Source organism: Platalea leucorodia (assembly GCF_965183815.1).
Source record: "Platalea leucorodia genome assembly, chromosome: W".
NCBI lineage: Eukaryota > Metazoa > Chordata > Aves > Pelecaniformes > Threskiornithidae > Platalea > Platalea leucorodia.
The window spans coordinates 32286038-32312568 of record NC_138859.1 but is presented as its reverse complement, the minus strand read 5'-3'; the positions used below and the strand labels follow the sequence as shown (position 1 = coordinate 32312568).

The window sequence follows — 26531 nt, the reverse complement described above, 5'->3', positions numbered from 1 at the left end:
CATTGGCAGGCAGGTGTTCAGCCATCCCCAGGAAAGCAGGGCTCCATCACACATAACGGTTACTTGGGAAGACAAACGCCATTGCGCCGAACGTCTCCCCCTTCCTTCTCCTTCCCCCAGTTTATATACTGAGCATGACATCATATGGTATGGAATAACCCTTGGGCCACTCTGGGTCAGCCCCCCTGGCTGTTCAGAAAACAACAGGTCCAGCGGGGCACCTCCCCTGATTGGCTCACCTACCAGCTGCATCAGGAAGTTATCTTCCACACATGCCAGGAACCTCCTAGCCTGTTTCCTCTCTGCTGTGTTGTATTTCCAGCAGAGATCTGGTAAGTTGAAGTCTCCCACGAGAACAAGGGCTAGGGATTGTGAGACTTCAGCCAGCCGCTTGTAGAATACTTCATCTGTTTCCTCATCCTGGTTGGGTGGTCTATAACAGACTCCCACCAGGATATCTGCCTTGTTGGCCTTCCCCCGATCTTTACCCATAAGCACTCAACCTTATCATTACCATCATTGAGCTCTATATAATCAAAGCACTCTCTAACGTATAGAGCTACCCCTCCACCTCTCCTTCCTAGCCTGTCCCTTCTAAAGAGCTTGTAGCTGTCCATTGCAGCACTCCAGTTGTGCGAGTCATAAAATCATAGAATCATAGAATCGTTAAGGTTGGAAAAGACCCTTCAGATCATCAAGTCCAACCATTAACCTATCACTGCCAAGTCCACCACTAAACCATGTCCTCAAGCACCATGTCTACCCTTCTTTTAAATACCTCCAGGGATGGAGACTCCACCACTTCCCTGGGCAGCCTGTTCTAATGCCCGACTACCCTTTCGGTGAAGAACTTTTTCCTAATATCCAACCTAAACTTCCCCTGGCACAGCTTGAGGCCATTTCCTCTCATCCTATCGCTTGTTACTTGGGAAAAGAGACTGACCCCCCACCTCGCTACAACCTCCTTTCAGGTAGTTGTAGAGAGCAATAAGGTCTCTCCTCAGCCTCCTCTTCTCCAGACTAAACAACCCCAGGTCCCTCAGCCGCTCCTCATAAGACTTGTGCTCTAGACCCTTCACCAACTTCCTTGCCCTTCTTTGGACACTCTCCAGCACCTCAATGTCCTTCTTGTAGTGAGGGGCCCAAAACCGAACACAGTACTCGAGGTGCAGCCTCACCAGTGCCGCGTACAGGGGCACTATCACCTCCCTGGTCCTGCTGGCCACACTATTCCTGATACATGCCAGGATGCCATTGGCCCTCTTGACCACCTGGGCACACTGCTGGTTCATGTTCAGGCGGCTGTCAACCAACACCCCCAGGTCCTTTTCTGCCAGGCAGCTCTCCAGCCACTCCTCCCCAAGCCTGTAGCGTTGCATGGGGTTGTTGTGACCCAAGTGCAGGACCCGGCACTTAGCCTTGTTGAATCTCATACAGCTGGCCCCGGCCCAATGATCCAGCCTGTCCAGATCCCTCTGCAGGGCCTTCCTACCCTCCAGCAGATCGACACTTCCACCCAAATTGGTGTCATCTGCAAACTTACTGAGGGTGCGCTCAATCCCCTCATCCAGATCACCAGTGAAGATATTGAACAGGACCGGCCCCAGTACTGAGCCCTGGGGAACACCACTCATGACCGGATTCATCCCACCATGTTTCCATGATGGCAACTGCGTCACAGTTTTCCTGCCACGCAATGGCTTCCACCTCCTCCTGTTTATTGCCTATGCTGCTTGCATTGGTGTAAATGCACTTCAGTTGGGCTGTTGATCTCGTCTCAAACACAGGCATGCCACCCCTAAGCTCATCCCTAGCAAGCCTGGTTTTATCCCCTTCCCCCTTCAAATCTAGTTTAAAGCTCTCTCAATGAGGCCTGGTAACTCTTGAGCTAGAATCCTTTTCCCCCTTTGCGATAGGTGAACCCCATCTTTCTCCAGCAGGCCTGGTGCCATGTAAACTGCCCCATGATCAAAAAACCCAAAATTCCACCGCTGGCACCAGCCTCTGAGCCACGTGTTAATGAGGTGGGTCTTCCTGTTCCTTTCCGTATTCCTCCCTGCTACTGAAGGGATGGAGGAAAACACTACCTGCACTGCTGATCCTTCAAGTAATCGCCCCAGTTCTCTGAAATCCCTTTTGATCGTCTTTGGACTTCTCTCAGCTACCTCATTGCTGCCAACCTGAACAACCAATAGTGGATAATAATCAGACGATTTTACCAGCCTAAGCAGCTTCCTAGTAATGTCTCTGACCCGGGCCCCAGAGAGGCAGCAGACTTCCCTATGGGATGGGTCCAGTCAGCATATTGGGCCCTCTGTTCCCCTCAGAAGGGAGTCGCCTATGACAGTTACCCTTCTTTTTTTCTTACCAGTGGCCGTCGTAATGCGTGGGGCTGACTGGTTCCCCCTAGTCAACCCCCTCGATGGATCACTGTCCGCATCTTCATCCTCCTGGCCCTCAAGTTCCAGAGCCTCATACCTATTCTGTAAGGGCACCTGGGAGGGCGAAGTAGGCTGGGAGAGAATTCGCCTGCTGCGCCGAGCAGGGATCTGTTTCCATTCCCCTCCATCTCTTAGGTCCCCTCTTTCTGCCTGGTGGCAAGAGGGTAGGGGAGCCTCTGCTTCTCTTGATGTTTCCATCTGGCACGCTTGTCTCGCGCTCCCTGATACTCCTCAATCTTTCTACTTCTTCTTTCAGCTCTGCCACCAGGCTGAGCAAATCCTCCACCTGCTTGCACCTCACGCAGGTGTTGTCTCGGCTGCCCTCCGTCACCAGAGCAAGACTCTGGCACTCCCTGCAGCCAGGGACCTGAGTGGCTGCATGTTTTAGTGGTAGCTCTGTCTGGGTCACCACTTCCCTTCTGGCGATGGCTCTTGCCCGAGTGGAAATCATGGCTAGGTCTCTTCTAGAAGGGCGAAGGCCACAAGTAGAGCTCGCCGCCTGACTGCGCCCTGCCTGCGCGAACTGCCACGCGAACTGCCACGCAAACTGCCGCGCCACGCCCTTTCTGCCGCACCATGCCCAGGTCGCTGGCGCTCCCTAGGGGCGTTTAAATCTAGGGAGATTTTCCCGCAGTTGCCCCGGCAACGCCCAAGCCCCGTCTGCCTCGCTCATGAGAGCTCACGGGGTTTTTTTGGCGCGAGGGCCCCACCAGGCTCTTTATCGGGTTGGTACAATTTCTCTGGAGAAGTCTGCTGCCTACCATGTTGTGGGGGACTGTATCAAAGGCCTTGGTGAAGCCCTGTTGGCTATCTCTAATCACCTCCTTGTCTTCCATGTCTTTCGACATGTCTTCCAGGAGGATCTGCTCCATGATCTTACTGGGAACGGAGGTGAGGCTGACTGGTTGGTAGTTCCCAGGGTCCTCCTTCTTACCCTTTTTAAAAATGAGTGGGATATTTCCCTTTTCTCCAGACACTGGGGACTTCGCCTGACTGCCGTGACTTTTCAAATATGATGGAGAGTGGCTTATAGCGACTAGTTCTTCTTTCTTTTTTTATGAGGGGATAGTACATTTTCTTTAATCTTACTTTTTTTTCCAACGTGCCAGTAGAAGCCCTTCTCATTATTCTTCTCATCCCTTGCCATATTCAGCTCCAACTGTGCCTTAGCTTTCCTGATCCCATCCCTACTCATCCGGGCAGCGCCCCTATATTTTTCCTAGGATACATGTCCCTGGTTCCACTGCCTGTGCATTTCCTTCTTACACTTCAGTTTAACTAAGAGGTCCTTACTGAGCCATGCTGGGTCTCCTGCCTTCCTTGCTCAATTTCTTACACGTGGGAATCAAGAGCTCTTGTGCTCTAAGAAAAATGTCCTTAAAGAGCTGCCAGCTCTCTTCTGTTCCTTTATCGCCAAGGGCAGTTTCCCATCCACTAATTCCTTAAACAACTGAAAGTTTGCTCTCCTAAAATTCAGAGTCTTGGCTCTACTCTTCACCTGGCCCATATCCCTCAAGACTGTGAATTCCACCAGGGCACGATCACTGCAGCCCTGGCTGCCGCCAGTCTTGACCCCTCTAATTAGTTAATCTCTGTTGGTAAACAACAGGTCCGTAAATGCTTCTCCTCTGGTTGGGCTGTCTATCACCTGGATTAAAAAGTTATCCTCCATGCACTCCAAGAGTCTCCTGGACTGCTTACAGCTTGCTGTGCTGCTTTTCCAGCAGACGTCAGGGTGATTGAAGTCCCCCAGCAGGATCAGGGCCTGCAATCATGATGCTTCCTGTAGTTGAAGTAAGAATGCTTCATCAACGGGCTCCCCTTGATCGGGGCGGCCTATAGTAAACACCAATCAATCACAAGATTTCCTTTGTCGGCGTGGCCTCTAATTTTTACCCATAAGCTCTCGACCTGTTCATCGCTGTTTTTCAAAGACAGCTCTGTGTGGTCAATCCATTCTTTAACATAGAGGGCAACCCACCCCCCCACCCCTCCTTCCTTGCCTGTCCCTTCTGAACAGTTTATAGCCATTGATTGCAGCGCTCCAGTCATATGAGTCATCCCACCATGTTTCAGTGATAGCAATTAGGTCATAGCTTTCTAGCTGCACAGTGGCTTCCAGCTCCTGTTTGTTACCCATGCTGTGTGCATTGGTATAGAGGCACTTCAGCTGGGCTATTGACCATGTCACCGTTTTAGAGGAACAAGCCCCAATTCCTTTAAGGCATTTCACCCTGTTGGTTCCTAATACATCAGCAGCCCCTGGCTCTTCTCTGTTGCTCAAAACTCCATCCCCTTTCCCCCTAAATCTAGTTTAAAGCATTCCTTATAATTCTGGCCAGCTTGTTGGCAAAGACCCTCTTGCCCCACTTGGTCAGGTGAATCCCATCAGCTCCCAACAGGCCTGGCTTCTCAAAGGTAGATCCATGACCAGAGAAGCCAAAACCTTGAGTATGGCATCAGTCACGCAGCCAGGCATTCACCTGTTCAATTCATCTCCTCCTTCCTGAAGCCCTTCCTCTGACTGGGAGGATAGAGGAGACCACCACCTGTGCTGCAGGTCCTTTTAACATTGCCCCGAGGGACATATAATCTCTTTTGATGGTTCTAAGTTGCCTCATCACAGTATCGTCAGACCCTATGTGGAATAGTTGAGTGGATGATAATCTGTAGGGTTCACCAGGCTCGGCAGCCTCAGTGATGTCACGAATGCAAGCTCCTGGTAGGCAGCAGACTTCTCCAGAGAAATTGTCTGGACAGCAAATGGGTGCTTCGGTGCCTCTCAGTAAGGAATCTCCAATTACTAATACTTCACATGCTTTTCTGGTGGCACTGGTTCTAATGCAGGTGGTTGATTGCATCAACTTTGCGTTGTCATCTTCTCCTGGATCCTGTCCATTACTCATGCGCTCTTCATTCTCCACCCCCAGAGCATCATATCTGTTACATAGGGGCACTTTATGGGAAGGGGGAAGATTCTTCCTTCTGCCCCGAGCAGAGACAAGGGTCCCGTCTCCTTCATCTCATGAGTTACTTGTGTCAGTCAGCTTGATGTTGAATTCAGGCTTATCTTCCCTTTGCACAGCCATAAGGCAAGGCCGTTGCTCAGCCTGGCACAGCACACAATACCGTGTATCAATCTCCCGCTCACGTTCCCAGATACTGCGCTGCCTGTTGAGCTCCTCTTGCAACATAGCTACTTGTTTGAAGAGTTCTTCTAGCTAGGCACACTTGTAGCTATGACATCCACCGCTACCTTCAGGTGCTAGGGGGACTTCCAGGTGCTGGAGCTCCATGTAGCTATTTCAGTCCTTGGGAGGTCTGTTTGGGTGGAGACATCATCATAGCTAGGCTGTAGTGCTTCTGTTTGGGTTTCAGCCTCAGCCTTGCAGTTGCAGCAAGTGGACACCATTTTCTTTCAGCAGGTCACAGTCTCCTTGTAGTTCTCAGGAAAAAAAAGTCTCACTTATAAAATGGTAATTCTTTTGAAAGATGCCATCTTTCTAATTCTAATTCCCGGGAGACCTCAAGCTTCCAGGTAGGCTTGCACAGCCACCAGCTAGCTGGTGTGACCATCGGGACTGCAGCCTAAGCCTGCTGGTGAGCAAAGCAGGCAGCAGCCCGATAACTGAACAGAGCGTGCTCCCCTTCCCTGCAAACTGCCAACACTGTTCCCAACAGACACCACTCCTTGTTTGGGCACCCTGCTCGCTGGTGCTCCCTAGGGGCCAGTTATACGCAGATTCTCCCGGTTTGAACTGGCTGCGGGGAATGCCGGCACCGCCCAACTCTCACCCACCCCTCTCGCAAGATCTGTCGCCTGCCAGCTGGTCCTTCCACACACACAGCCCAAGGGTGTCAGGGGCCTAGAAACCCCCTCAGACACCCCCCCCCCAGGGACCTCACAAGCCTTGAACTCCTCACAGCACACAGCAACAACTGCTGCTGCTGCCACTGCTCAAGTTAATATCAATGCTTGAATCCTTGGTTTCCTGCAATTTATATCCCTATGTGTGGTTATTTTTAAGAATGATTCAGTTTTGTGTATGTAATTTTTAAGGGACTTTTAAAGTTAATGAACATCTGTGCTAAGAGCTTTTTCAACAGAAAAGCTTGTGTCAGCTGTGGGTGATGTTGACTGTGTAAGCTTCCTGGTATTCTATATACGTGCATACGGAACCTAAGGCTCTTTAACCAAATTGGTCCCAAATACTAGTAAATTATCAAAGTTTTTAACAGAAGAAAACAGTGGGAAAATTTCCATTTGAAAATTTCCAAACGCTTTGGTCAAGCTTTTGACTGAATTATAATCAGAGCTTTTAGCTATACTGTGGGTCAATGGGAGGTCTGCATTTCCTGGCAACTGTTTCTGGGTGCTGCTTCTTTTCTCAAGGTGAACTGGCTTTTAGTGACTATCTCTTGATATCCTTAATGAGAAGCATGCTGGTGTAGATCTTGTGGGGGAGATTTCCAAAGGAATAAATAGACACCCAAATTCAATGGATATTTAAGTAATTGGTTACAGAAGCAAGTCCACTCTGCTCTAAATTTTGTTTTAATCAGCTCAATTTTTTACCCTAGTCATTAGATTTTCCCTTTCTTCCCTCTCCATACTTTCTGATTTCACAGACTGAAGCAGAATGTGCTCCAGGAGCAGTGGGGCTAGTTTCACACTTGCACGTTTCATGTGAGAGGGGGCTTAAAATGTGGCAAAATAAAGTATGTCACAACCTACTCATTTTCTGTATTACTGTCCTGTCATTAACCCTGCAAGATAGAGTTCAGTAACAAATCACTGTTAAATGCATCCCACTACAGATGCTGGACATCTGATACTCCTTCTCCTAGCAATAATAAGGAAAACTTTCTCAGAATCTCCTCTTAGGATCTGTGTCAGTGAAAACAGATGGAAGCAAAGCTATAAGCAAGACTAATGACCCTGATGTGAAAATAATGAGAAAACTCCACTTGGGAAGTGGCTGTATCTATAGCCACATTAAAAAATGATGGAACTATACTTGCTTGAGCCAAAGCTGAATTTGGCCTGTCTGTGTAGAATTGAGCGGGTCATGAAACTGTGATTCAAGAGAAAACACTGAGTCAGGAATTAGCTGGGGAAAGAGCATGCTTCCTGCACACAACAAAATATACTCCAGCATGGGCTAGTAGTAACAGGCATCAAGCTATATTGCTAATCCTTTAGCATCAGAATAACACTATGTCCTGGTGTATACAAGTTTCCAACTGCTGACATAGTGGTGGCCTTTAGGAAGCTCCTAAAAGCCCTCTAAAATCATTAGGCTTAATTCTGCTTGTGATTATGTTCGTGTAAGTTCAGAGTAACTGCACCGAATTCAAGGGAGCTAATTCAGATTTACATCTCTGTAGCTGGCCCATTATTTCCTGCATTTTTTCCAGTTGCGCAAAATCACCTGTACGCATTCTCCAGGGCTACTAGAACCCTCTGTCCTCCCTGCACTGCACATGATGCAATGAGCCGCTGATGGAGGAGGAGAGCTGAAAAGTCTACGTAGGGAAGCAGATAGTTTCCTGAGCAACAGATGCAAAAATACCAACTAATAAAAAGCCTTCAAACTGTACCTTCAAACTGTGACAACTCAGTGCACGCACCTACAAGGATGCCTTGACAAGCTGCTTGACTTCTCAGCAACACTTTTGTGTTTTCTTGAATGCAACTTCTACCAAACTCCACCACACAGGTATTAAGCCCTGTAGTGACAGCTGAGACCTGCAGGTGTTTGCTGCTATTGTCCTTTCTGAATTGACAGACACTTGTTCCTCACTGTAAACATTTGTATGTTGGTGCTTGCCTGGCTAGCTACAGCCCAAATAACGATAAACCAGCCTTTTCTTTTTTTAGTCCATTGTTGTTATGCATTAATTCTCTTTGCAAATAGTCACTTGGTACTGGAAATTTTACTGGCATTATCTTTTAGCAAACATTTCATATAGAGAGACACCAGAAAACATGTATTATGCAGTTGCCATAAATACAGCACTGTACAATATTAGGTATTAGGCTCATAGATGAAAGAAGAACTGTGCCTAGTGGGCCAGATGCTCTTTGCCTTTTCAGTACTCTAATACTAATGTTATTTCACTGTCTTCAAAGCTGCTACTCTGGATTCGCTGAGAGAATCTACATCTTTTGCTCTCTTTAAATAGTAAATGAACAACAACAAACGTGGTACAAGATATGCAGGAGATATAAAGAAAAAACAGGTCACTGGACTTTATGCTGAACCATATCGTCTTGGGTTCTTCTGCCCCATCTATGCCAGAAGTGGAAGAAATTAATTTGTGACTTCTAAACCTTCCCATCCCTTTTGGGCGAGTTGGGCCTAAAGGAAGATGGAAACCTCACTAATAGCCCCAGGCCTCTGACATATCCTTGCATGGTACGTACAAGTGGAGGCAAGGACTCCTTATTTCCTCCACTGTTCTTTGCACTATTACATAAAGGCAAATAAGTTAGCTAAATCTAAATCAGAAACAGAGTCTCTATGCCATACTGGACAGACATAAAGAAGTGGAAGGGTGAAATTGTGGTCCTAATGAAGTTGATGGCAAAGCTCTTGCTTACCCTGCTGAGATCACAGTTTCATCCAAAATCTTGGTTCAAGCCTGTGTCTGGCTGACCAGGCTGGATATTTAAAGTATATCCCTGTTTTTCCAAGTACTGGGGTGAGCTGATCTTCCTTTTTTTTTTTGAGCTTTTTGCTTATGATAAAGAAACACAGAAAAGTATTTTAAGACCAAATATTGAGCAAGCTCTTTCAAACTGGAATTGTAAGCCTAAAAAGGGTCTGAAATAGTATCTTTGCGTGCAAGAACAAATATTAGCAAAGCTTCAATGTCAATACTTTAAGCCACTGAACAGTGCAGATGAATCACGTTATTTGTATGTCCAAAGGAAAGATGGGAAACCCTAACTTTTGAGAGACAGGAGTCTAAACAACAAATATCAGACATCAACAAAGTAAGTAAAAGACCCTACTGAACCTGAAACCTATATTCCCAGCCGAAAGGTTATTTCTCTCCCACTCTTCCCTGAAGCATCTCTTAACAACTGAGCTGATTCAATGTAGAATGTCATTAACAATCTAACAGTGAACAAGGACTGGGGATCATCCTTATCTTAAAGAAGCAAACTACAAATAATCATCTTGGGCAAATCTAACATCGCGACAGGGAGGCAGCATCTCAGAAAACTGATTCCAGTGTATTAATAAACATAACTACCAAACCATTTAGAATCATAGTATCGTCTAGGTTGGAAAAGACCTTCAAGATCATCGAGTCCAACCGTATAACCTAGCACTGCCAAGTCCACCACTAAACCATGTCCCTAAGCACCACAGTCTACCCATCTTTTAAATACCTCCAGGGATGGGGACTCAACCACTTCCCTGGGCAGCCTGTTCCAATGCCTGACCACCCTTTCGGTGAAGAAGTTTTTCCTAATATCCAATCTAAACCTCCCCTGGCGCAACTTGAGGCTGTTTCCTCTTGTCTTATCACTTGTTGTTTGGGAGAAGGGACCGACCCCCACCTCACTACAACCTCCTTTCAGGTAGTTGTAGAGAGCGATAAGGTCTCCCCTGAGCCTCCTCTTCTCCAGGCTAAACAACCCCAGGTCCCTCAGCCGCTCCTAGTATGACTTGTGCTCTAGACCTTTCACCAGCTTCGTTGCCCTTCTTTGGACACGCTCCAGCACCTCAATGTCCTTCTTGTAGTGAGGGGCCCAAAAATGAACACAGTATTCGAGGTGCGGCCTCACCAGGGCCGCGTACAGGGGCACTATAAATTCCCTGGTCCTGCTGGCCACACTATTCCTGATACATGCCAGGATGCCATTGGCCCTCTTGACCACCTGGGCACACTGCTGGCTCATGTTCAGCTGGCTGTCGACCAACACCCCCAGGTCCTTTTCCGCCAGGCAGCTCTCCAGCCACTCTTCCCCAAGCCTGTAGTGTTGCATGGGGTTGTTGTGACCCAAGTGCAGGACCCGGCACTTAGCCTCGTTGAACCTCATACAGTTGGCCCCGGCCCATTGATCCAGCCTGTCCAGATCCCTCTGTAGGGCCTTCCTACCCTCCGGCAGATCAACGCTCCCGGCCAACTTGGTGTCATCTGCAAACTTACTGAGGGTGCACTCGATCCCCTCGTCCAGATCACTGATAAAGATATGAAACGGAAATGGCCCCAATACTGAGCCCTGGGGAACACCACTTGTGACCGGCCGCCAACTGGATTTGACTCCATTCACCACCACTCTTTGGGCCCAGCCATCCAGCCAGCTTTTTACCCAGCGAACAGTACGCCCATCCAGGCCATGAGCAGACAGTTTCTCCAGGAGAATGCTGTGGGAAATGGTGTCAAAGGCTTTACTAAAGTCCAGGTAAATGACATCCACAGCCTTTCCCTCATCCACTAAGCGGGTCGCCTTGTCATAGAAGGAGATCAGGTTAGTCAAGCAGGACCTGCCTTTCATAAAGCCATGCTGACTGGGCCTGACCACCTGATTGTCCCGTACGTGCCACGTGATGGCACTCAGGATGATCTGCTCCATAACCTTCCCCAGCACCGAAGTCAGGCTGACAGGCCTGTAGTTCCCCAGATCCTCCTTCCGACACTTCTTGTAGATGGGAGTCACATTTGCTAACCTGCAGTCAACTGGGACCTCCCTGGTTAGCCAGGGCTGCTGATAAACGATGGAAAGTGCCTTGGTGAGCACTTCTGCCACCAGCTCCCTCAGTACCCTTGGGTGGATCCCATCCGGTTCCATAAACTTGTGCATGTCTAAGTGGTGTAGCAGGTCGCTAACCATTTCCCCTTGGATTATGGGGGCTTCATTCTGCTCCCCGTCCCTGTCTTCCAGCTCAGGGGGCTGGGTATCCAGCAAGCAATTGGTCTGACTATTAAAGACTGAGGCAAAGAAGGCATTAAGTACCTCAGCCTTTTCCTCATCCTTTTGTCACTGTTTCCCCCCACATTCAATAAAGGACGGAGATTCTCCATGGCTCTCCTTTTGTTGCTAATGCATTTGTTGAAACATTTTTTGTTGTCTTTTACAGCAGTAGCCAGTTTAAGTTACAGTTGGGCTTTGGGCCTTCTAATCCTCTCCCTGCATAACTTCACGACATCCTTGTAGTCCTCCTGAGTTGCCTGCCCCTTCTTCCAAAGGTCATAAACTCTCCTTTTATTCCTGAGTTCCAGCCAAAGCTCTCTGTTCAGCCAGGCTGGTCTTCTTCCCCGCCAACTCGTCTTTCGGCACATGGGGACAGCCTGCTCCTGCGCCTGTAAGATTTCCTTCTTGAAGAACATCCAGCCTTCCTGGACTCCTTTGCCCTTCAGGGCTGCCTCCCAAGGGACTCTCTCAACCAGGCCCCTGAACAGGCCAAAGTCTGCCCTCCAGAGGTTCAAGGTAGCCGTTCTGCTGACCCCCCTCCTTACTTCTCCGAGAATCGAAAACTCTATCATTTCATGATCACTATGCCCAAGACGGCCTCCAACCATCACATCACCCACCAGGCCTTCTCTGTTCAGAAAACAACAGGTCCAACGGGGTGCCTTCCCTAGTTGGCTCCCTCACCAGCTGTGTCAGGGAGTTATCTTCCACACGCTCCAGGAACCTCCGAGACTGTTTCCTCTCCGCTGTATTGTATTTCCAGCAGGCATCTGGTAAGTTGAAGTCCTCCACGAGAACAAGGCGTAGCGATCGTGAGACTTCCCCCAGCTGCTTATAGAATACTTCGTCCGCCTCTTCATCCTGGTTGGGTGGTCTATAACAGACCCCCACCATGATATCTGCCTTGTTGGCCTTCCCCCTGATTCTTACCCATAAACACTCGACCCTATCGTCACCACTGTTAAATTCTAGACAGTCAAAACACTCCCTAACATACAGGGCTACCCCACCGCCTCTATTTCCTTGCCTATCCCTTCTGAAGGGTTTATAGCTGTCCATTGCAGCACTCCAGTTGTGCAAGTCATCCCACCACGTTTCTGTGATGGCAACTATATCATAGTTTTCCTGCTGCACAACGGCTTCCAGCTCCTCCTGTTTGTTGCCCATGCTGTGTGCATTGGCGTAGATGCACTTCAGTTGGGCTATTGCTCCTGCCACCTTGTTGGAAAATTGCTTCCATGTATGTGATTAAGCCTGAACAGTTAAAAAGGCTTATCCTGCTACAAACAATCAGGTATGGTAGGTCAGAACCATCCCAGTGTCATTGCTGACAGTTTCATTACTTCGGTCTGCCATGGACATAATTCTCCAGGCAGCCATCTGATAAGTCATAACAGCCTTGACTGTTTCATGACCAGCTGCTGACTAGCCCACATATGGCCCTAGCAGGGCAGGCCAAAATCTCACAGGCTTGACTCTAACTTCCAGCTTTTATCAGTGTGAAAGATGGTGGCAAGGCAGGCTGTGGCTCTGTTACTCTTCTTGTGCCAGCCAAAAGCCAGCTGGAGTGTGAGGGGCTGGAGAAATGGTCCTTCTTGGTTTTCTCACTGTGCAGAACAAACAACAGCCCAAATTTAAGTTTCATATCTATGCATCATACTGCAAGCTACTCCATCAGCTTGGATGAAGCCATGCTACTTTACACTTTCATTCATCCCTTTGGGCACTTGTCTGCCTCTTTCTCTCTTCATCCAGACTTTTGTCTTTTACTAACACCTTTCTTCACTTTCCTTTCCTGCCTTAGTCTGGATTCGCTGAGAGAATCTACATCTTTTGCTCTCTTTAAATAGTAAATGAACAACAACAAACGTGGTACAAGATATGCAGATAACAGACCTGGCTTTATGAAGGGCTCCTTTAGGGGATCCTTGGGAGTTTTCCATAGTCAAAAACCTCCCTTGCAGATATTATGACTTCTGGAATGCTCTAGGCTTGTGCATAAAGGGACATGTGGATGTGTGCATAGATAAAAAACATAGATAAGTTTGTGAGAAAAATGACAGTTAGTTAGAAGTTGCTGCTCCAGAATAAAATTGAAGCAAACAAATATGCAGGTTTTGACTCTTAGATTAAAAGTAACGACAAAGAGGCCTGATGAAATATTTGACTAGCTAAAACCTGCATGCAGACATTTCAATTGAAATTACCCATATTACATGTTCCTTGCTCTGTAGAGGAGTTAAATGTGAAATAAAAAGTTTACCAGCAAGAAGAACATGCATTTTAGGCGAAAGGCATTTATGTCAGTGTGACTGACCTTTTGGCACCTAGCAACCCTGAAAATTTAATACTGTAAAGCTGACTAACATACCTATTAAATTGCCCTTGAGGTTACACATTACTTAAATTATTCTTTTTAGGAAGGAAAATAATCTGTCACTGTAGCATATTTTCTTTGCATCTAAACAATACAATGAGAACATAGTTTTGTCTTCTTGTGAAGCTGCAGCAAATAAGGAAAGCGAAAACATTGATTTTAATGTGAAAAGAAAAGGAAAACACCTTGGAGCCTTGATTACCCAAGTGAAAGGTGATGTCAGAGTGGTGTGGCTCCATCACAATTTTCAAACAGATCTCTCCACCTTGCTTTGCAATGGTTGCAGGTGAACATAGTCTTATAGGCTGCTTATTGAGTTTAAACCTCTATTCCCAGCCAGTTTCTCCTGCCAGAGATCTCCAAGGAGCCTCCTCCCTTCTTTAATTCAGAGACTGTTGGAAGGGGAGTAGAGGCATTTGGCTGCTGGGTGTAGGGAAGATCTCTAGCTCTCTGGAACAACTGTCATTCTGGTTCCCTTGACTTCCTGGGAACGTGCTTGTTGGATGGGAACTGAGCTTCTTGGACAGTTTCAGAATGTTTTTCTCACCTCATCTATCAAGGAGTGACATAACACAGGCTTAAATAAGCACTGGTGGGTGCAAATCAGTTAAATACATTAATGATACCTATCAGAAGACATGAAATTATTTATCCTCTAAACACCCAAGCCTGGCAAATCTCAGTTTTCCGAGTCACAAACTTAACATCTACAATGTAGTTTTTGGCTCAGTGTGTTGCACATTAGGCACTGGGATAGAAGGACATGCATTGTTTGAGCTGTGAAGAGCACTGTGTTTCAGCAAGATAGACTTGGGTGTAATGTTGCTTGAGGCAATCTTATTCTTGTGTTTTTTTCACCACCAACAATGGAATATTAACTCCATAACACTTGTTTGGCAACTGAGTGTGGCAGTGAATATTGAGATGATGGCACTAAGGCTAACACCAATGGCTGTGTTCTCAGGAGCTGGCAGGGATGGGGATATGAGACGAGGGGTCGGTTGGAAGGTAGAGGGAGGCAAGAAATGCTATTGCTCCACACAGCCAAACTGCTGGGGAAGCATAGTAGCACCATGCCTTCAGCTTTCCCACATTAAAAGTATCAACAGCTGCAAAATGAAGAGTATTGCTTTAATAAGCTCACTCTGAATGAATTTGCAGAAGAGTCTGAAATTACTTTGAACAGGTCCACCACCTGAAGAGAGACTAGACAGGTTTGTCTTTGGGCAGCTTATTCAGCTAGCTTTGAATTTTTTTTCCTTTGTGTTTTATTTATGCCTTTTAATTCAACGCCCTGTTTCAGCATGCAGCATTTAAGAGACCAATAATATAAAATAATGTTGGTACAATTGCATTACTTTTATTAGTCTGGGCTGTCTTATTCAGTCTTAATAATATGCAATTGCAGTCTTAATTATTGCAGTCTTAATATGCAATTGCATAAACATTATTTAATATCACAGTTGCCTACAGTTGTTGAATTTAGGAATGTCAAAGAGCATTCAAAATAAAGCTTGTAGCATCTCAGTCAAAGTGTGCCAAGCCATGACTGATGAGTTGTCTTCTAGAGGAAGTGGAAGATAGGCAGGGATTCAAGAGTTGAGCTAAAAAGGAGATGTATATTCTGTTAAGAAACTTGGATCTTAGCTTGATAACAAGAAAGTTTGAGTCTCTGTTCCTGCTGAAGTATGAAACTTGCCTTTTAATCATGCAGAAAAAAATAATTTCTTGGAATCTACAGCAAATACGTGAGTCTCATGGGGAAAGAAGTGTTGTGTAAGTACTTTTTGAGAACAAGGTATTTAACTAGTGAAAAAATACATCCATCCCAAAAAGAAAAAGAGAGAAGATTCAGTATGGGCTCAAAATTCAACAGAGCTGATGCTGACTGGTGATATGCACTCACTGTCCTGCTTTTGACTGATGGTGCGCCATTACCGTGTCTCTGCACAGACTGGTCTTTGCTTCTCTGGGAACGAGAACTTGAAGCAAGAAGAGCCAATGCTAGTGCAAGATCTATTGATAAATCTTCCTAGTAATCAACATCCTTTTTCATGGAAGAAGTCATAGTTATTAAGGCATCAGCACAAATGTAATCCCTATAAGCAATCCTCTTTACCTGAGCTGCCTTGTAACACTTGACTAAGCAAATATATCCCTGGATTAACTACACGGCTCCAACCATAAAGCTAAAATTGACTGGTTTTGACAATTATTACTTCTATTGCCTCCTAGCATGGCTAAGCCATTAGTGGTAACTTCAGGGATAATTCAAGTGATCTGTGATGCACAAAAATGCATGGCGAGGGGGATGTGGGATATGGTAGCCTCCAAGAAATCTTTTTATAGTTCAGAGAGTAAATGCACATACAGTAGACTGCTTATATCGTCAGCACATTAGGTGGAGGGAGAAGACGATGGATACAGTGATTGTGACCACCTAAACTAAAGTCCGGGAATACGTGCTAGCAATGCCATGCTAAGTGCAAACCAGAACCATATGTTCTTCCTGATTCTGTATTTGAAAGCCTTTCCTTTATATTTTTTTTTGCCTGAGACTGCTTAGGTGAGTGTGGTGGATTGACCCTGCAGCTTGCTGTCTCCCACATAGCTGCTATGAGTTCCTATTCAATATCCTGTTTTACCGTCCTAGAAATGTGTAATGGACACTTTTCCATGCCATTGCTGCATGCATGGTAGAAGCAAATAATGACAAAAGAGCCTCCTCCTGTGAAGCAGAGAACAGCAAAGATGAAAGACTTAGAGGAGTGCCTCTAATTGCAAAGCCAAGAAAATTCACCCATTTGCTGTAAAGGAAGGGATTTGACCCTCATACTAAAGCTGTATTAGTATAAAAAGACTGCATTGTTTCCAAGAAAATATGTATTTGTCTGCTTGCTTTTTGGTGCCATTAGCTTGACATTCAGAAAGTTTGGAGACCTAAGAACAATCTCTAGAAAAACTGAACAAGTTTTTTTCATGTGTTTGCACTCTATTTCTACTGCACACAAACTCACATGCACTTAAAAAATGTGTCTTGTGTGCCATCTGAGGGACCAACAGTTTGCTAGGCTCTGCACTTCATTGGAAAAATCTTCACCAAAAACTTAATCCTGGTAGCTTTCCTAGTAGAATCAGTCTTTTGAGGATTTGGGTGATCAGTAAGGACAAAACCAGCCTTGGTATTAGTATTCCATTTGATAAATTGCAGAGATCTAGGCTTCACTTACATTTGTCAACAGTGACTTTCCAGTGAAGTACGAGGCATTTGAAAAAATACTTCTAATGTTTCAAGCCAGTGGAGGAAGTACTTTTTCAAACAGTGAGAAGATTTCCCTCATGCACCGTTAAACCAATTGGGGAGAAAAGAAAGCAGGATAGGGGTGGGAGTATGCTTGAGCCTCTAAAGCTATGGTTGAAATAGCCACGTGCCAAATTATTTACGTTTTATTCCTGTAAGCCATGCTATGTAATGATAAAGCGCTTTCGTTATGATACTGTGAACCATAAAACTGTAAGAGAATCTAAAAGTTTCTTTTCTTTAAACCTGCCCTTTCTTGGCCTGTCCTGGTTCTTATCTTGTTCCTTAATTGTGTGTGTGTGTGGTATATCCTCCCCATCTTTTCTCCTGCCCTCCGTGAAGCATCCACAAGATCTACTGTTGGTCCCCATCCTCTCTCCCTCTGCATCCCCCGACTGTCCTGCAAACAGATGCCATCTATGCACAGGTGATACTCAGATCCCCATCTTGCCTCTGCACTGTCCTCTTCTGTTCAACCTAAAACCTGTCTGGGGCTCCAAAGGAGTGGCTGTCGACTCAGAGTAAACACAGCTTTTTGTCTTCCCCAAAGTCCTCTCTGCTGCCCCCTTTGATTGCTGTGAACGCTGCTGTCACCCTGCCTGTCACTTTTGCCTGCGGGACAAACACAGGTGTCATCTGAGGATGCCATTCTAGGAGATGTGAATGATACCCCAAAATCCCTGGTTAACATGGATGGAGAATGATCTGAAAATTGATATTTGTGGTCTCTGTCAGCTCTTCAATGGGCAGATTAGGCAAAATGTCATTGTTTAATGGTGATGCTGATTTTCTTTGAATTCTGAATGTAAACTGGAAGATATAACATAGAATTAGCTAGCAGGGGTCAAATCACAAGAGTTCCAATGTTATCTGCTCTGATCTCAGTGTTAGATCAAAGGCCCCTGCAGCTCACATAAGTGGAACTATGCTAAGCAGGCTGGTTATTTTTACCCATTCATAAGGTTTTATCTCCATGGTGCTTTCATTAAAAAAAACAAAGCACAAACTGAGAAAAAACCAAAAATTGTCACTAAATTACTGATCAAAATAAACCTCTCCTTCTAGAAGGTCACTAGACTCGGGTGTTGATGGGGCCTCATAAGGCAGAGAAATGTTCCCCTGGGCTGGATGAGCCCCTGTGAAATGACCCCAGATCTCACGGTGGGGTGGGAAGAGTGTTTTCCACTGCTCTTCTGAGTGTCTGCCTTGTACCTACTGTGACTGTGCAAATTGTCCTCTGGATTTTGGCTCTCAGCCATTTTGTCCTTCAGGAATCATACATCTTCCCATGTTAGGATGAGCCCATCTCCTCCATGTCTGTTGTCATGTTATAATGCCACCTCAAATGGAAGGCGGATGTTTGCCAGCTTTGTGGGAAAAGGAATTATTGCGGTGTGATCAGAGTAGGGCATAAGGTAATCATAGAATCATAGAATCATAGAATCATAGAATGTCCTGAGTTGGAAGGGACCCACAAGGATCATCGAGTCCAACTCCTGTCCCTGCATAGGACAACCCCAAAATTCACACCATACATCTGAGGGCATTGTCCAAATGCTTCTTGAATATTGTCAGGCCTGGCGCCGTGACTACCTCCCGGGGGAGCCTGTTCCAATGCTCCACCACCCTCTGGGTGAAGAACCTTTTCCTAATATCCAACCTAAACCTCCCCTGGCATATCTTCCTGCCGTTCCCTCGGGTTCTGTCATTGGTCGCCAGGGAGAAGAGATCAGTACCTGCCCCTCCTCCTTCCCTTGTGAGGAAGCTGTAGACCACGATGAGGTCTCCCCTCTGTCTCCTCTTCGCCAGGCTGAACAGACCAAGTGACTTCAGCCGCTCCTCGTATGGCTTCCCCTCTACTAAAAAAGTTAACGCATGCATTTCATAGCTTATTTCTGAGAATGGTAGGAGTTCATCAAATTTGGAGATCTTTCCCAGTGACACAGTATGCTAGACCCTGATGTATTTAGTCTAGGTGATCTCTAGTACAAAAATTTATATCACATTCCTACTCTTAATGGCCAGATGTATAAAATTCCTGAGGTAAGATCAGCGAGGGACATAAAGAGAGCTCTTGACTAGTGGGATGGAGGACAAATTGGTCAAAAAAAGAAAAAAAAGAATTGTCTGAGGGAAGGAAAATGTTCTGAGTTACAGGAGAATCTTTGTTTCTAACTCTAGGTCCTTCTTCAGTTATCAGCAATGATGATGATTCGGCAAGTCCCCTCCATCACATCTCAAATGGCAGTAACACTCCATCTTCTTCTGAGGGGGGTCCTGATGCAGTCATCATTGGGATGACAAAGATTCCCATAATCGAAAATCCCCAGTACTTTGGAATTGCCAAAAGTCAACTCAAGCCAGACAACTGTAAGTACAAATGCCTGTATATAGTTCAGTCGTTCTTTTTTTTTTTTTTTGGTGCAAGTGCTGGGGCTCCTTAGCAGTGCTAATAGAAAAATGGTGTAAATTCCTGGGAGTAGAAGGGTGGAGTTAAAATGTATGCAATTTGTTAAGGAGTACTTTGGTACATGGGATGAACTGCTTTACATCTGTCAAAGCTAACTTCAGCCCTTGTGATGAATCAATGAACTCAGCAGTGTTAGGCTCAAAGCCCAATCTGTATTCCATCCAAGTCACCGGTAGTCTTTCCACTAATTTCAGTGGTCTTTGGCCAGTCCTATGCACCTAATGTATTCTTAGGATAAAACACATCCTGGGTCAAAAACAGAAGTCAGTATTTGCATTTGTGGCTAAAACAGTGTTGATAACATACCAGTTTTGGCTATTGCTGAACAGTGCTTGCACAGCATCAAGGCTTTCTCTTCCTTTCCCCCCCTCCACCAGCGAGTAGGCTGGAGGTGGACAAGAGGTTGGGAGGGGATATAGCCAGGACAGCTGACCTGAATTGACCAAAGGGATATTCCATACCACATGACGTAGTGCTCAGCAATAAAAGCTCAATGAAAGGAGGAAGAAGGGAGGACGTTCATGGTTATGGTGTTTCTCTTCTCAAGCAACTGCTATGTGTGCTGAGGCCTTGCTTCCCAGGAAGTGGCTAAATATCTGCCTGCTGATGGGAAGTAGTGAATGAATTCCTCTTTTTGCTTTGCTTGCACACACAGCTTTTGCTTTCCCTTTTAAACTGTCATTATCTCGATCCATGAGTCTTCTTGCCTTCCTTCTATTTTCTCCCTGTCCCAGGAGTGAGCGAGAGACTCTTGGCTGGGTTTAATGCACCACCGTATGAAATGCTGATTTTTGAAGCAGCAATCAACACTGCAGCAAATAACTGAAAAAATATCTAAAGAATATTGTAATTAATAGTAACTGCACTACTTACTATGTTTCACCTGTACATTAAGGTCTGTCTTTAACTGTTTCAGAGAAGGTTCTTTATACCTTTTTATGCTCTGAACTTGTACATACATTTCTGAAGTGTTGCTGGAAGCCTTATCTGTTTCTCTGAGAAGTCATTCTAAAGATTCCCAGTGCAGTTGGTGAGCATTGGATGTGCAACTAAGTGATACCCATATCTGTATCCTGACTGATTTAGCTTCACAGCACAAACTGTAGTTTAAAGGCATACGATCTAGGTCAGAAACCTTTGCCTCCAGCTTTGCATAGCTTAAATACTATAATAGGCGCCTTCCTTGATCTGTGCATAGGTGCGTGCATGCATATGAGTGTGCAGGACTTCAAAGGGTGTAAAGACTGATGCCAGGCTACCTATTTGTCTTGTGAACATTAACACTAATCCACAGCTTGATGTTTGCACTAAGCACAATCCACATAAGAATCTTTCTGCAGTGCAATAGGAGGCATTTTGCTGCATTTTTATTATACATTCCCGATGTTCTCTCTTACCATAATTTTGTTGTGTGGCACTATTTTGTAATTAGAAATAATCCATAATCTCTTCTACCAGAGGGCATTTGAATAATCTGGCATAGCATGAGCAATGGAATCCATTAAATAGTCACCGAATTGCTGATACTTGATCAGCACAAGAAAGATGTTATATAGATGCATTGTGATAAGAACGTTAATTCCTGTGAAAAACAGAAGCCACTAGGGAGTAACAAATAGGCAACATGTCCACTAGAGCTCTCTAATGTTATATAAAAAGACATGCTTTTAAATGAGGCTCCTGTACCTCCACTCCCAGCTGCATTAAACATTATAAACATTATAAACAAACAAACATCAGTGACTACACAGTCAGTGACTACACTTTCAGCATTAATGCTGAAACAACACATATGGTGTTCTGTGAAAAAAAAAAAAAACAAAACAAAAACAAACCCCCAAACTGTACCAAACACAGAATTCTCTCACATTTAGTAAGCTGCATATTAAGTACAGAAGCATTAACTCACAGCTGTCTAGTGCTAACCAGGTCTTGATCCTGAAAATACATAAGTCTGTGTTTGGTTTTGTGTGCTGCAATGAAACCCACATGGTGTCAGGGAAACTAATCACGGTACATGAAGTTCAGCTTGTGCAAAAATGTTTGCAGGATGAGTGCTCAAGACTTTGCTATGGTGCTCTGGGGAGATGCGCAGAGCTGATGCTCTGCATTCTGCTACATTGCCATGGTGGTCCAAATCGTTGTGTTATTATTGTATTAGCAAAGAGAATCAGGTAAACAGCAGTAGTATATAAACTGAGTCAGATATCTTCTACCACACTGAGCATCTGTCCAATGAAGAGGGACATTTAAATTGTCTAGGATAAAAAAGGTCTTCCCATAAATAATTTCGCATACTCTTTTTCTCTCTTAGATCTATCACCAGATATCTGTTTCTGAATACAGTGTTTCAGGCTCCATTGCAAAGTATTGGAATTGCATGTGTTTAAAAGAAAATAAAAAAAAATATTGCAATCAATTTCATTTGAAATCCCATCAGTGTATCAATAAATCAGTACTTTTCACAGAATCACAGTATGGTTGAGGTTGGAAGAGACCTCTGGAGGTCATCTGGTCCAACCGTCCTGCTCAAGCAGGGCCACCTAGAGACAATTGCCCAGGACTACGTCCAGGCAGCTTTTGAGTATCTCCAAGGAGGGAGACCCCACATCCTCCCTGGGCAACCTGTTCCAGAGCTCAGTCACCCTCACAGTAAAAAAAAGTGTTTCCTTATGTTCAGACAGAACCTCCTGTGTTTCAGCTTGTGCCCATTGCCTCTTGTCCTGTCACTGGGCACCACTGTAAAGAGCCTGCCTCCCTCTCCTTTGCACCTTCCCTTCAGGTATTTATATACATTGATAAGATCCCCCACCCCATCCCGAGACTTCTCTTCTCTAGGCCTAATGCAGCCCCGGATACCATTAGCCTTCTTTGCTGCAAGGGCACATTGCTGGCTCATGTTCAACTTGGTGCCCACCAGGACCCCCAGGGCCTTTTCTGCCAAGCTGCTTTCCAGCTGGGTGGCCCCCAGCATGTACTGGTGCCTGGGGTAACGTCCCTTCCCAGGTGCAGGACTTTGCACTTCTCCTTGTTGAACTTCATGAGGTTCCTGTCAGCCCATTTCTCCAGCCTGTCGCGGTCCCTCTGGATGGCAGCATGGCCCTCTGGCATACCATCCACTCCTCACAGTTTGGTGTCATCAGCAAACTTGCTGAGGGTACACTCTGTCCCATCATCCAGATCATTAATGAAGATGTTGAACAGGACTGGACCCAGTATTGACCCCTAGGGTACACCGCTAGCTACTGGCCTCCAACTAGACTTTGTTCCACTGATCACTACCCTCTGGGCCTGGCCGTTCAGCCAGCTTTTGATCCACCTCACTGTCTGCTCATCCAGCCCATATACATCAACAGTTTCTCCATGAGGATCTAATGGGAGACAGTGTCGAACGCCTTCCTGAAGTCAAGGCAGGCAATATCCACTGCTCTCCCCTCATCTAGCAGGACAAGTCATTTCATCATAGAAGGTTATCAAGTTGGTCAAGCATGACCTCCCCTTGGTGAATCCATGCTGACTACTCCTGATGGCCGCCTTGTCCTTACTGTGCCTGGAAATGGTTTCCAGCATTAGCTGCTCCATCACCTTCCCAGGGATCGAGGTGAGGCTGACTGGCCTGTAGTTCCCGGGTCCTCCTTCTTGCCCTTCTTGAAGATGGGGGTGACATTTGATTTCCTCCAGTCCTCAGGCACCTCTCCCAGTCACCATGATCAATCAAAGATTATCGAGTGGCCTTGCAATGACATCTGCCAGCTCCCTCAGCACTCATGGGTGAATTCCATCAGGGCCCATGGACTTATGGATGTCCAGTTTGCTTAAGTATTCCCTCACCTGATCCTCTTCCACCTAGGGTACATCGTCCTTGCTCCAGCCTTTCCCCCTGGTCTCAGGGGCCTGGGATTCCTGAAGGACAGTCTTGCAAGTAAAGACTGAGGCAAAGAAGGTATTCAGTACCTCAGCCTTTTCCATGCCCTGTGTAACCAGGACACGTAACCTTAGAGAAGCCTTTCTTGTTGTCTTTGACATCCCTGGCCAGGTTCAATTCCGTTTGGGCTTTAACTTTCCTAACTTCATCCCTGGATGATCGGACAATGTCTCTGTATTCCTCCCAGGTTACCTGTCCCTGCTTCCACCCTCTCTATGCTTCCTTTTTCTGTTTGAGTTTGGCTAGGAGCTCCTTGTTCATCCATGCAGGCCGCCTGGCTTTTTTGCCTGACTTCTTATTCATTGGCATGGACCTCTCTTGGGCTTGGAGAAGGTGATTCCTGAATATCAACCAGCTTTCTTGGGCCCCTCTTCCCTCCAGGGCTTTATCCCATTCGACTCTTCCAAGAAGATCTTTGAAGAGGCTGAAGTCTGCTCTCCCAAAGTCCAGGGCTGTGAGACTGCTTTTCACCCCTCTCCCTGCCCTCAGGATCCTCAGCTCCACCATCTCATGGTCACTGCAGCCAAGGTTGCCTTTGTCCTTTACATCCCCAACGAAACCCTCCTTGTTGGTGAGTATGAGGTCCAGCAGAGCACCTCTCCTCATTGGCTCCTCAATCACTTGGGTGAGGAAGTTATCATCAATATACTCCAGGAACCTCCTGGATCACTTATGTCTTGCTGCGTTGTCTCTCTGTTGTCCGAAAAGAGGATTCTTTCTGGAACTCAGGTTGCCACTGTTGCTGATAGGGCAATTCTTTTCGCAGCCGCATCTGCTTTTCGATTTCCTTTAATTACATCAGTTTGTCCAGATTGATGTGCTTTGCAATGTATTACTGCTATTTCTTTAGGTTTGTGAACTGCCTCAAGTAGTTTCATAATCTCATTGCTGTATTTTATAGGGTTTCCTTGAGATGATAGCAGTCCTCTTTCTTTCCAAATTGCATCATGAGCATGTATTACTCCAAAAGCATATTTTCAATCAGTATAGATATTAGCCCACTTTCCTTCGGATAATTCCAGGGCTTGAGTTAAAGCAATTAATTCAGCTTTCTGGGCAGATGTATTTGCTGGCAGTGGTCTTGCTTCTATTTCTTCTTCTAAGGTAACAATAGCATACTCAGCCTTCCGTTCCCCTTTCACAATGAAGCTACTTCTATCAGTGAACAACTCCCAATCGGGATTCTGTAATCTTCAATTCTGAACGACTAGAGTGCACTCGTTCGATGGTTTGTAAACAGTCATGTGCCAATTCCTCCTTCTCATGTAGAGGCAATAGTGATGCCGGGTTCAAGGCACTGGATGCTTTCATTGCTATATCCTCCTGTTTGAGCAATATTGCTTGGTACTGTACCATCCTGCTTGGGGATAACCAATGATGTCCTTTCTGTTCCAGCATCGCAGTACCAGCATGTGGCACGTAACCAGTTATTCTTTGTCCCAAAGTCAATTTTCGTGCCTCTTGTATTAGCAACACAGCAGCTGCTACTGTTCTCGGACATCCTGGACATCCTGAGCTTACTTGATCTAATTGTTTTGAAAAGTAAGCTACTGGTCTTTTCCAGTCTCCCAAAGTTTGTACAGGCACTCCCAGTGCCTGATGTCCTCTCTCATGTACATTAAATTCAAAAGGTTTTGTTAAATTTAGAAGACCTAAAGCACTCATAAGAGCAATTTTTATTTCATCAAATCCCTTCTGGCATTCTGGAGTCCATTCCAATAGCTCTCCTGGTCCCTTAACAGCTTCATACAAAGGTTTTGCCATTAATCCAAAATTTGGTATCCACAGGCGACACCATCCGACCATTCCTAGAAATCCCCCGAGTTCCCTTTTTGATGGGGGGGCCGATTTGGCAGATTGCCAGAAATCTGAAAAAAAGAAACTCTCAGTTTCCTTTCTCCTTGAGATATTTCAAATCCAATATAATTACATTTCTCTACATAATTTGTGCTTTCTTTTGTGACACTCTGTATCCTGCCAACCCCAGAAAGTTCAATAGATTAATAGTTGCCTCTACATTTTTCAGCCGTGTCTGTTCCCAACAAGATATCATCTACATATTGTAACAAGGTAGCGGTAGGCTTCTTACCTTGCCATTGCTCTAGCTCTTTTGCCAATACATTACCAAAAATGGTGGGGCTGTTCTTAAATCCTTGGGGAAGCACGGTCCAGCATAGCTGCATTTCACGTCCTGTTGTAGGACTTTCCCATTCAAAGGCAAACAACTTCTGACTCTGTTCGTCCAATGGAATGCAAAAGAAAGCATCTTTTAGGTCCAACGCTGTAAAACAGACATTTGAATCAGCTATCCTTGTCAGCAGAGTGTAGGGATTAGGCACCACCAGGCGTACATCAATCACTTTGATAGCTCTTAGATCCTGTACTAACCGATATTCCTGTGAATGTGTCTTTTTAACAGGCAGAATTGGGGTATTATATTCCGACTGACACTCTCGCAACGGTCTGTATTTGAGAAAATTATTAATTATAGGCTCCAGTCCAACTTGAGCTTTCAATCTCATGGAATATTGTTTTCGTCTTACGGGCTTCGCTCCTGGTTTCAATTCCATCTTTACCAGTTCTGACGATTTGGCTCTTCCAGGTTTCTCAGTTGCCCAGACAAAAGGAACCACTCCATCCATGATTTCAGAGGGGACTTCAATTTGTTCCTCCTTATTTTCAGCATTCTTCATTTCCGACAATTCCTGTAACATATATACTTGTGCCTCCCAGGCATTATTTTGCGGAATATGTACTCGAACTTTATTCTGATCAAAAGTTATCTGTGCTCCCAATTTATTCAATAAATCCCTTCCCATCAGAGGTAGGGGACATTCTGGCATATACAAAAATTCATGTGTAAGTGTTTTGTTTCCAATTTCACACTTAATCGGTTGAAAGAAAGGCCTAATCTTTCATTTTCCTGTGGCACCTATTACTGACATAGAGAATTTACTCATAGGTCCTTTACAACTATTTAACACAGAATATGTTGCTCCTGTGACAACTAAAACTTTAACAGTCTCATTCCCCAGCTTAACTGAAACCAGGGGTTCAGCTGGGGAATTTAATTTCTCAACTCCCA

General features: G+C 45.4%; 1 protein-coding gene across 1 annotated transcript in view; it reads left to right on the top strand.

Annotated features, from left to right (window-relative positions):
• LOC309601796 (BDNF/NT-3 growth factors receptor-like) overlaps nt 1-26531 on the top strand; it is a gene marked incomplete at both ends in the record, with an annotated part of 230630 nt that overhangs the window by 119997 nt on the left and 84102 nt on the right. Inside the window, one exon of the mRNA XM_082334926.1 lies at nt 19233-19421. Within this exon, the coding sequence (XP_082191052.1) occupies nt 19233-19421 (189 nt within the window). The remainder of the gene's footprint in view (nt 1-19232; nt 19422-26531) is intronic.